The 12,491-nt window shown below is 36.7% G+C and overlaps 1 protein-coding gene across 1 annotated transcript in view; it reads right to left on the bottom strand.

Annotated features, from left to right (window-relative positions):
- LOC104277544 (cadherin-13-like) overlaps positions 1–12,491 on the bottom strand; it is a gene marked incomplete at its 3' end in the record, with an annotated part of 221,606 nt that overhangs the window by 144,423 nt on the left and 64,692 nt on the right. Inside the window, exon 4 of the mRNA XM_009874208.1 lies at positions 10,329–10,481. Within this exon, the coding sequence (XP_009872510.1) occupies positions 10,329–10,481 (153 nt within the window). The remainder of the gene's footprint in view (positions 1–10,328; positions 10,482–12,491) is intronic.

Below are 12,491 nucleotides of genomic sequence, written 5' to 3' on the forward strand. Positions count from 1 at the left end.
TATTACGCACTGAAAAAGATCTAAAGAAGGAAAAATGTGCACAAAGAATCACCTGTTTCCATTAATGTTTTCACCACAAATGACTAATAAAGGGAAAAATCGAGTCTCACACTTCTGCTTGTGATGTATAGCGTTGCAAACTGCTACATTTTTATGAGTTTCATTGCAGTTAGTGGTTTTCTCGAAGTTTTACCTATCGAGTCCTGTCATATTTTCATTTTAAAGAGATAAATACGTAACCACCAAAAAGAACTTGAAAGTTCAGATGATGTGAATCAAAAAAAGCCTAGAAGCCAGATTAAAAGGAACTCAATGCATCACTCAAACTCTCATGCAAGTTTTGGGGCTCTGGCATATTTTACATTCTTAGGACAGGTAACATTTCACATGGTGAGAGTAGAATGCCTAAGGTTTAGCATGACTGAAGTCTCCACAAATCACTGAGAAATACTGCAATTAAGAAATAATGATAGTGCGCTACCGATTTCATGCTGCCAAGCACAGAAAGAGGATTTCCCTTCGACTGCAACAGAGACAAGATTAGAGAGGAATAGACAAAGTAGTTGTATATAAATGTTAGGATATGCTAAGGTTTATGATATCATACATTTCTGTTTATGCACTGACACATATTCTTGAACATATTTGTAGATATTTAATAAAGTATATCAGAAAAGCAATCTGCAGGCTGAGATATTTTAACCTGAGGATTTCAGACTCGCAGAATGCCGGTGTCTGCTTGTCTGCTGGGCAGACACTGGGGATGGAGATCAACAAGGTCTGAACAGTGAGAACCAGTCGAAGGAGTGAGTCTTGTGGTGCTAGGATGGCCCCACTTTGGTTAAAGAACACAGACAGATGGAGACTAATGATATCAACACCATCCCGAAAACAGTTTAAGTTGCTTCAAAACAGAATTCTGAAGGCCACAGTGCCTGGAATGAAATGTTTTGCTTCATTATCCCTAACTATAGTTGACAGCCCTGACTACGCTAACGAGGCTACAGAAGTACATGCTGAACATATATTACTACGGCCACCAATTCTGCACCCAAATCATGCTAAATGTCACCCCTGAGAGGAGAGACAGATAGTTAGAATACAAGGCCTATGGTCATAATTTTATTTTATTTGTTCGTTAGTTTGGTTTTAAATTTCTTTTTACAGTGCACAGTAATTTTTACATCATTTCAATAATGGAGACTTCATAGCCCATTCAGTTCTTTTTCCTTGAAATCTCTCAGAGAAATGGGAAAAAGTACGTAACAATGAACACGTCATAGTAAGGACCCTATGAAATAATTGCATCGTATTAGGGCTCCGAATCGTTGGTGCAAGAAAGAGCAGATATAGAAAGACTGGATTTGAAAGATAACTGAACATTCAACTGGTTCATGATATTTAAGTGATGAGATTTGTTGTAGCCTAATCCCCTCTAATGATGTGCAATGGAAACGCAGCATCCACAAACTGAATTGTTGAAGCATGTTCATTCCTTAATTTTTATACACATTCTTTTCACATATTTTGGAAAAATATGTTATTCGACATTAATTGAAGCTTACCTCTACATAAAAATTACAAACCCATTCAGTTTTTTTTTCTAAAAATATATGCATATATATCTTTAAAATTATGGCCCATTATTCTACAATAATTTCACAGAGATCAAGTATTAAACCCAAAGTTCTGAAATCACAGAACTGATTATTATATCATGTTCTATTATACAGCTCCATTTTTGAGTCTGACCACTTCTGAGCAAATCCAGTGTTGACAGAATTAAGTACTAGATTAATAAAATAAATGCTAGGAATTTCCCGCCAACAATATACTTCTTAAATTAATATGCAAAATTTGATGGAAGAGATGTACAGTCTAAAACACATTAAAATGGGAATAAAACTCATCCACCAAAATTTCTTAACTACCTAGGCCATTTCACTAAAATTGAAGAAAGGGTAGGGAGATGCAGTAAGCAATCCAAAGTCAAGGCTTTCCAGAACACAGGTTTCTAAAGGAACTTACTTATGAATACAGTAGATTAGAATGCATAAAGCAGTACAGCTGTCTGAAGACAGTGGAAAGGTCCTATACAAAACAAAATTATGCTTAGGTGATGGTTGTGCATATTCCTAGTAGCACTATTTATAAAGAGCACAAAACAGGTCAGTGTGTCTGAATAAGGAAATGCAGAGTGTAGGAGAAATGTAAGTGAATGACATAAAACATTAAGACAGATAGAGGGAGTAGAAACATTATGGAATTAAGTTAAAAGTGCAAAGGAAAAAAACAAGCAAGAAGGTGGAAAATGAAAAGAAGATTGCAGGCAAGGATAAGATAGGTAATATGATTTTCTTCAGGCACATCAAGAACAAGAGGTCAGAAAGGAGACAGCAGGCTCTCTAGCTGCAAACAGGAAATTATTGACAAAAATAAAATGAATTCGTTGCCTCAGTTCTCAAAAAAAGAATAAAAAAATGAATAACAGATAGTTATTACAGACTGTACTCAATTTTCAGTTAAAAAAAATCCCACAACAGCTATGGATTGTTACAGACCCCCAGTGCCAAGTTGAAGATACAGCCATAGAAATCAAACTCTACCCAGCAATTAGAACATTAAGATTCTGAATTTTCACAAATATTTAAGTAAGGCAGACTTCTTTCTTTATTGGGAAGAACAAGAGATATGGATATTTGAGCAACCAAAGTTCATAAATTTCTGTACTATGTTCTGAACATTACTAATGAACTGGGAAGTTTAAAGCAGTGTTGCAAAATAACAGGACCAGACCTTTAATACTATGACTTTAATCACAGGAAAGGTACTCTATTTCAAAATATACACTGCAACAGTTTTGCATACTTAGCAAAGGATCACAATGCTCAGAAGTAGTGCACTTTTCAAAAAAAAACCCCAAACCAAACAAACAATATATATCTAATAAGAGATGAAACAGAATTCTCCTTGATATTCCTAAAGACAAGAGTAATAGTTTCTATTTAATCTAAGGCATATTGTCAGAATGACAATGTATCTAAACAGGTCAAGAAAAGTTTTTGAGCAGGAGATTTCCTAACCAAGCTGACTCGCACCTACCAAAAAAAACACGTTCCCATCTTTCCTCTAAACTTCTAAACTGCATCTCTGCATACATGAGTGTAATCAGGCACATCTGAGTACACAGCAAACAAAAAATTGACGAACTGTACAGAACTAGGATACACAAAGGAAGAGGTAGTACAGACCTAAGGTGTAGGAGCTCACCTGGACTTTCCTTCCCCTCCATTCTGACCTGGCATGCCCTTGCTAGAGAGGCTTAGCACTGCAGTAGTCAGTCAAACTGATCGTGCTAAAGAGTGATGAAATGTCATGATATTTAAATGGCTTAAAATGCAACTAATATGCAATAGTAAAATAGTTTCACAGACTATTAACATAATATGAAAAAATGTTATTAGTCTCCTCTTGTTTTACTAAACACATCATTATTCTTTCCACGTATGGTGCTCTATTAGAAAATAACAATAATAATAACAAACAAACAAAATAAGCAAAAAATGAAATTTTGTGTTGTTACTGTCTCAGGAAACTCCAGTTTTTATTTCTTACTGCTCTGCATTTCCACCTCCCAGTCTTCAGTGAGAAAATACTAATTTTGCCCTGTGTTTGGAGTTTGGGTTATTTTTAGCACGGAAATCCAAGCCTACTACCTTGTCTTGACAGTTACAGGTTATAAACAAACCCTTGTTGATTTTTTCCCTTTAATGAAACTGTCTGTTTTCATAATGAATCACTCTGTCCCTCCTACAAACAACATGGCAGCACTGTTGAACGGTGGGAGCATCGAAGCCATGCAAGCAGTTAGATCTAAGAATAAAGCATATGCCCTCCAACAAAACTAACTGTTGACTTTTGTATTCTTTCCACATAAATGATATGAGGATGCTGGTGGCTTCCAAAATGAAGCAGAGTATCCTGCTGATACAACATTAAGATCTACAGAATGTACTGAATAGACTATTTACAGTAAAAACAACTAAGATATGGTAAATTATAGAGTTTATATAAAATAGATATCTTGTTCCCCCAAGACAAAATGAGAGAATATACATAAAAATAACATGCATTTTAACTTAATTTCCTGTCAAGATTTCATTTTATCCCATAATCCAACCTTGGGAGAAAGAGAAATATTGGCAGTAGATGGAAATCCCATTTACATCCCAGCTGTACAAGCAATTATTTAAATCTTACTTTTAAGAAATGTGACTAGCTGTAAAATTTATACGCTCAAATATTTTATTTATGCACACAGTTATGGTAACCACCTTCTTTTTGACCTTGCTAAACAATCAATGCCAAAAAGATCCTCCTGAACTCAGGAGTCTACCCTCACAGATTCCATCGATGGATCTAGACCTTTGCTTCTGCTGGATTTGTTCTTGTCATTGCGTTTCTGCTCCCAGGTCTGATGAAATATCTGTTAATACTTAATCTTGCAATTTCATAATCTCCATGGGAAAAAAAAAAGTAATTTTCTTTTAAGAAACAATGTCTGTGTTCCTCCAATTTAAGGCATCCTAGAAAAATGACTTCTATGTCTAAATTCTTTTGTTACAGAAAAGCAGGAAGCAACATTTCTACTAATCCATCACTCTTAGTTTTTAGATTAAAAGTGTGCATTCTTTTCACTGACAGATTGATTTACTTCACCCTTTCCCCACACAAGTAAAAGCAGTGCTAAGTTGTGAACTATCACGACAGAAACAAAGTTCAGGACCAAGTCAGTATTGTCACAACAAAGAACAAGTTTCCATAAGGTACACAGAGCCCTATGTAGCATAATGCTATTTTATGGACAGGATGTTTTATCGGACATTACGGACACCAACAGTCGCTTGCTAATGAGAGACAGAGAGACATACAGCGCCTCATATCAAACACCCTGACCTCATTCAAGGGATCTCAGCAAGGCTACAACAAGGATTTGTGCTGGAATAAAGACGTTGCTGAGGGATGAGGTTTTGTATGACTGATGGAGCTCTCTATCAGTACCAGCACCGGTGTGGTCACACGCACAGCACATCAACCCAACACACCATCAACAGCAGTGAAACTTCATTGCTCCAAAACTTTTGGTTACAGCGAAAGTTTCAGAAAGGAGTGTAATGAGAGAATAACGTTGCCCTTCAGAGCAAAGTACATTTTGCATTTTCAAGGCTTGTTGAAGTAGAAAATGCCTATATTGGAATAAGACCAGTGTAACCACGCTTCAGCTGTGAATGGACCAACTTCTGCTGGTAGGTCTGATGCTGTGCTAACACATGTTTACAGAAATTAAAGTGTGTGACTGTTATATGAACACGAGTGCAACTGCTGAGACACAAGTCTCTGTGCTACGTTAAGACTGTTATGCCTACCTCAGGACACAGAGCAGAGCAACCTGCAGTTCCGTCATCTGCAGCCATGACAGAGGGAATTCAACGTTTGATCAAGAGGCTGCCCATGGTTTTTGGGATCATACCAATAATAACATGTTATTCTTAGCATTCATAGTGATGAATTTTCCTCTTTTGCATAGACATTACCATTAGCTTGCTTACTGAAAAGCTTGTCTGGTGCCCCCAACATGGGAACATATTAATGAATATATACATAAACATACCAATATAAGGAAAAATAAAATTTAAAACCTCATGTGCTCTACACATGTAACACAAGCTACAGAGATGTTTCACTGTCAGAATTTTCAGTTTGTCAGTTGATCTAACCACAGGTCATTTATATAAGTAAGTTTCAGACTTATTAATAAATATAGGGGGCCGGTTAGCTCAGTTACTTGAGCGTGGCGCTAACAACACCAAGGTCGCGGGTTCGATTCCCATTCGGTCCCCATGTGTTGCCTGATCTAGTCGAGAGGTGGCATCCCTGGCAGCAGGGAGGCTGGATTAAAATGATCTCTAAGGTCCCTTCCAGCTTAGGCCATTCTATGAATATATCCAATAGCTGTGCAAGAACTCTTGTTTGGTTTTTTTTTGTAGTGAAATTTTCTTTCTTTTCTCCTTGCTAAACAATCAGGATTCCTTGTTGAAACTTTATTCTCTGTTACTATTCCAAGTTTTTTTGATGTAACAGATGCAGTTTAGTAGAACCAGTATTTTAACAGGTTTTCTCTGTGTACTTGATGCTTTAATTAAATCAAACACATTTTACTTAAATTTGCATCTCTGCAAGACCAAACCCATTCTCCAATGGAAGGCTCACTGCCTTTGTTGTTCAGGACATCGGTGGGACATGACTGGTTTCCTTCTCAAAGTGGTTTTCAAAGGGAAGCATGCTTCTCACTACATGTTGCAGAGATTCAGTATCAGTATACGATAAATCATTTTGAAAAGGATGTTGCTGCGCTAAAATGGACTTACACAGGAAACAAATTCATTCTTCCATACAGGATAAATTACAGCTGGTAACTTCTAGTATTTTGCTACAGTAATAATTTCTGTATCTACAAAAATGCATTCAAGTACTTAAAAATTTTTCTCACAAAATACTCCTTGGCACCTGACCAAGCTAGTTTTCCTCATGGTTGTGAAGCATTTCCATTATTTGTTCCATATTGAACACAGAAATAGAGTCCATTAGGACTGCAGCATCACTGTAAACATTTGGTTCAGCCACAGAACAGTCTCACATCACCTAAACTGAAGCATTTCACACTATTCTCTTGCTGTTGGTTGGTCTGAATTTTTTAGCCTGTTCTTAGTCTACTTGTTATCTAACATACAGAAACAATACTACATAGAGCAAATACCCCTGATTTGCGTTTCAGTCCTGTTAATGTAAGTTTTCTATATATCTCAGTCTGTCACTACCAGTTGCAAGGCACATTTCACAGAAGTGTGATCTGTCATTATAAAAAAAAGCTGAAAGCTGATTTCACACCTCTGCTTGTTAAGTATTTTCTGAAGTAAATAAAGCTCTTCACTTAAAAAATAATTAAAACTAACTCTACATTAACAGTTCAAATTGCCTAGGTAAATTTGGTCACAGATCAATTTGCACACTGTTGCTGAAAAGTTTTATCAAGCTGCTTCATTTCATGCTTGTGAAGGATTGCTTTCTGATTATTTCTCTTCCACACACGTTTACACTTGGCAGGCAGTTATGAAAAAGCCCATCAATGATGGCAATATCCTTTAAAATCTTGAGGCCCAGTTGAAAGCCCCTGCTGACTGGTTGGTACTTTGCCACTGATGCTTAAGAGGTTACAGAAGTGGATTCTACTGCTGAAGGGATTACAGGCAGTAAGTGATGGGAAACAAATTTATACAACTTCAGGCTTTGTGCTGTACCCAAGGAATGCCTCACCAAAGTCTCATGCATCTGCTGCAAAAAGTTAATGGAATATTGTTCTTATTTCTTCTGAGCTTACCTAACTTTGGTTAAAAAACAAAACATAACTCTCTAACTTAGCAAAGTTTGTAATCTTGGTCATGGTAATCAACATGTGCAACTCTGTTTGAACCTTTGTTTCCCAATTCACTAGTCTTCTATTGACAATTAGCACAACTAGACTCTCAGCTTCATTGGAATCCTTTGGTTCTGTTATTGCAGCTCTTAGAAGCACCTGATTTTTTTTTTGCTGAAAGATGCAACTGAAAAGTCACTAATATTTCTGCTCTGCTGGAATTAGAAACAACTATGGATCTGAAGTGAACTCAGAATTGCATAGATCACTGGCAATTTTTGGATGGTGTATAGCCCACTGATTTAGACTAGAAAATCCATCTTAAGTCTCCCCATCAAGTTCCTTCATCTGTTTTTACACATTTGCACTTTTTAATACTAAATAATTTATTTTGCATTGTCTGAAATTTTCAGCTTCTCTTATTTATTCAAATCTTGAGAGAAAACCAAAGACATTATTTTTCTGAGTCTATTTGTGCAACCAAACACCTTTTGCTCCCACTAAATATGGGCTCTAGGCTACCTGCTTATCTCACTAGCCCAGAAGCAAATCAATAAGATACCCATATTCTGCTTAAGTCCCTTCTTCAGAGCATCATTTAGAGGTTTCATCAATATTCTGTAGCAAGCACTAAATTAAAATAATTCAATCTAAATCCAGTGGTTTACTCTGACCCAGAGAATTCCTATCAGGACGCTCTTTATCAAACCTCTTTAAAGAAAAAAAGGAGTTACTACACACTTTTCTAAAATAGTCTGTGTTTGCTGTGTATAGCAATATCCTTATATCCTCTTGTTCTTGACAAACAGCCTCACTTAAAACTGAAGCTGACTGACATTCTCTGACCTTTAAGGAGGCATGCCACAAAGTCAAACGGACAAATACCAGAAGCATCTACCTTTTTCCATCGGCAAACATGCCGTCATTAGCATAGCTCCATACACATGAGGGAAAAAAAAAATACGAATGCTTAATTACAATGTAGTGGATTTGGGGGTTTTGCAGTCTCACCCAGCCTCCTCTGGAGCAGTTTCATTTTCTCCACAGAAACCATCACATTTTCAAATGTGCAGGTGATTAGGTCAGAATTACAATGGCAATTAATCATCTCAATATCAGTATCTTGGTGGAATTTCACATACTTGTCCATTTGTGAACAATTTAATTGATTTAATAAAAAATAATCTCATAAATCAACTGGAAAAATAAATCTGGTTCAGGGGAGGTGGAGGGAGTGCAGTGCCATTAGTGTAGCTGCCTTATGTTCATCTTGCCAGATTGATCTTTTGGTGTACCAAGGAAATTAAGGAGAAAATCCTGCTGCCTTTCTGACATCATGATACATCTTTATTGAAAAACAACAGGCTGGATTCAAAGACAGACTAATCAGGTTGAGGGTTCTCCTACTGAACTTTTGAAGTACAGTTTGCACAACAGGATGCCAGTGCACATGCTGAGCAGAGTGCTACATAACAGGTTAGAAAGCACTACAGTCTATTAGAATATAGATTCTCATTGCTCTGGATAATCTGCTACACTGCACTATTTGTATACAACTTGCATTGCTTCAGAAAGGCTCCTCCAGGGAAGTGGTTTTGTCTTAATTTAAGTGTATACTCTGCCATATCAAAAAGGAAGGCCATTTGTGGTTTGATGCATTAGGTTCCACAGAAATGATGATTTTCCAGTAAAAAAAAATATTCAAGGATTATACTGAACACATTAAGGTGGAAGTACTGATAAAGTAGGAAACAGCTGGTAAATGAAGACAAGGAACAGTGTTAAAAAGAGAAACTGCAACATTTTTCTTTTAAGAAGGACATCAGTAACTACCATAAATCCTATGCGAGCAGTTAACATACATTTCACTGTAGACTTGGATGAGAAATAGATGTTTAAGTGCTGAAAACCAACATATGGTAAATTTTAGCAGTGCTGTTCAAGCAAGTACGACTAGTCATCTAACTGGCAAACTCTTCCAGAGGCAGAGAGAAACACTGAAAGTACACGTATTGATTACTATCCAGCAGAAGACAAACCAAAGAGGTCAGGGGTGGCAGACCAGGAACCAGAGCCCGTGCCCTGCAGGGAGCAGAGTACCTGCTGCAGGAGGATATGAAGGCCAGCCCCCCGCACTGTGGCAGAAGCGGCCATTTAGCATTTTGAATTCCGTTGCTAATCTGTATGTAAGTGGCCAGACGCAATTTATCTGACTGCACATTTCAAGAGCTAGATAGGAAACACAAATTGACAGATCTTCTACTTATACTATGCATTTCAGGACATCATGGTCCAGTTGCTTTCAGATCTCGGAGATCATTTGTTAGAAAGTCAATGGAGAGAAATAGCATTTATTGACAAGGAAAGGAATCTTTAGTAAAACCTTTATAAGAGACACACATATGACAGAGATGCATCTGCTAACATTTTCATATTAACAGAACCTTCTTTATTTCTATTAAAAGATATCTATTTCTAAAAATGGAGTTGAATAGTATGTTCCATTGACAGCTTGACAGTAAAAAGTATAACCATGTAGTACCTTAGCAGCAACTTCCCGAAAAGATCTCCTTTTGTCCAAACACAATTTCGTATTCACAAATCAAATGCACACCAACCAATATTCAGACAGTATTTCTACTAGAGACAAATGACAGAAATTACATGCAGAAAGTAGAGTTTTGATAGCATGTAAAAATAAAGACATTTACCATTTCCAAAGGACAAATGCTCCTTCTGGAAATTTTATAGGACAGTAGCTACAATTTAGCTGCAGCTCTTTCAAAAGCAAATACACGTTCAAAATATATATAATCAACATAGAGGCAGAGATCCTACTGCTATGAGTACTTACCTCATAACTGGCAATTGCTTCTCTATCAAGGGTTCGGGTCACAGAGACATCCCCGCTGATCTCATTGATTCTAAAAATTCCTTTTGGGTCTTGATCTACTCCCTTACCAGAAAGTCGAAACTTTGCTCCCTCTGACCCTTCACTGCTGACGACCTGCATGGCAGAAAACAAGAAGTTTCAGGCTGTATTACAAAAACTTGGGGAAAATTATTCTAAAACTACATAAGCAATTATGGTCTTATAACTAATATCAAAGTATATTCTCTGCCAACAATATTTAACTATAAATAATGGTTCATGGTAACATACAATACAACTATAAAACATAGTTTCAATCATTCAGAAAACACTGTGGAATTCTTGTGTTAGCTGGAAAAGCTACTTAGATTGTTAGCCAGTTCCTCTCCTTTCCTATCCTTACCATTTTCTATTTCACTACTTAAAGTTTCTATTATTTCATCACTCCTGTATTCAATTTATGTCTAGAATTTGACTTCAGTTTTATTTCTTTTTTTTCAGTTAAATTGATAAAAACCAGCTACAAACTTATATAAAAAAGAAAAAAAGACATATTCCATTGGGTAGCATAAAGCATACTTCTTCCACAACAATCCTTACAATACCAGATAGCCATCACCCATTATTTTCTGAGTAGTCAGTCCTTTTTATAAGCCACTGTAAAGTCATTACAAAATAGACTACTTTGGGGTTGGTTTTTTTCTTTTCCCCCATTCCCTTCTACACTCTTCTTTTAATCCTGTCAGGATTTTAAACCAAGGGAAAGAACTTCTCATGAAAATATCTGGGTATCCTGCCCAGAACTCTGCTTAGTCACACAGTTGGAATTCCTCCACTTTCCAAATTTATACGTATTTTCATATATATACACACGTGTGTACATGGAAACTCCTTGTTACTATCACTACCTTATTTCCCTATAAGAAAAAAAATCTCCAAAATCCAATTTCAAGGCTGTCTCACATTAATGACAGTAGCATATGTAAACTTGCAGAGCTACACAATGTTTGTTATAAGATAAATGCTTTGCAAATTTGTATTTGTACAGCAGAATCTAGAAGGATTATAAATTAATCTTGCCCTTTAAGGCTGACAATCTTGCCAAGCCATTCCTTCCCTCTGCTGTATCATGTTGTTCTTTTTTTCTAGCAGTTTTATATCGTTAATATTTCCACAGAAACATTAAGTCAAATATTTATATGCTGGTCTGAATTACAGCTCAGGAAGGGGAAGGGAAAAAGTGGTCTTAGAAATCTAGACCTACTCCTGTTTTGAGATAAGGAATATGCTGGGTGTTTAACAACGTCCCTGAGGCAATAGACGTTTGACGCCCAAAGGCTGTGAGTTCAGCAATGCTGGTTTGCAGATTACCGGGCAGGGAGATTTTGACTGAACTCCACAATCATTATTCCTTTATTTTAATTGAGGAAAAAAGTTACAAAATGGGAAATCAGCATTTTCAGAGACAAAGTTTCAATTCTCAAACCCTTTGGGGAAGGGACAAAATTCAAAGTAAAAACCTGTTTCACCTTTTTTTTTGTTCCTCTTTCCCAGCCCGAAACACTAATGGATGAAGTTTTCTTCTCATTTATTTTTGAGTATGTCATGCCAAAATACAGAGGCAGACACCACTGCAGGTGACCAAAGGGCAAATAACTTTGTAACTTCAGGTTCTGTGATGAAACCGAAGCTTAATGGTTCCTACTGAAAAGTTACCAGCTGTTCAATGCATTTTTTGACCCATCTCTGGTATTGTTTTACAACAAGCCCAAAAAATATGTGTTTTTCTTAACACAAAGCTACGCTTACAATTTTGCAATGTCATGACTGCTGCTCATTTTTGTAGAGAAAAGAAGAACTGATCATCTTCTGCCCTGATTTTTGTGACTTATTACAAGAACATCCAATATAAGAACAGTGGTTTGAAAGGCCAGAATCAGCCACAGGCCAGCACAAAAACCTAATTCAGAGGTGGCTACACAACAGCCCTTTCTATCACAGCCATCAAACATTACCTAACTGTTTATGACAAATTTAAGATACGGTGTAGGTGCAGCGCTCCACTTGTAACAAGCTACGGAAAGACAGCAAAACAAATCAGGGGCTATTCAAGGGAATTTATCAGAAAAAAATCTATGCATCTTG

This window comes from Apaloderma vittatum, unplaced genomic scaffold, assembly GCF_000703405.1.
Source record: "Apaloderma vittatum isolate BGI_N311 unplaced genomic scaffold, ASM70340v1 scaffold1568, whole genome shotgun sequence".
Lineage (NCBI taxonomy): Eukaryota > Metazoa > Chordata > Aves > Trogoniformes > Trogonidae > Apaloderma > Apaloderma vittatum.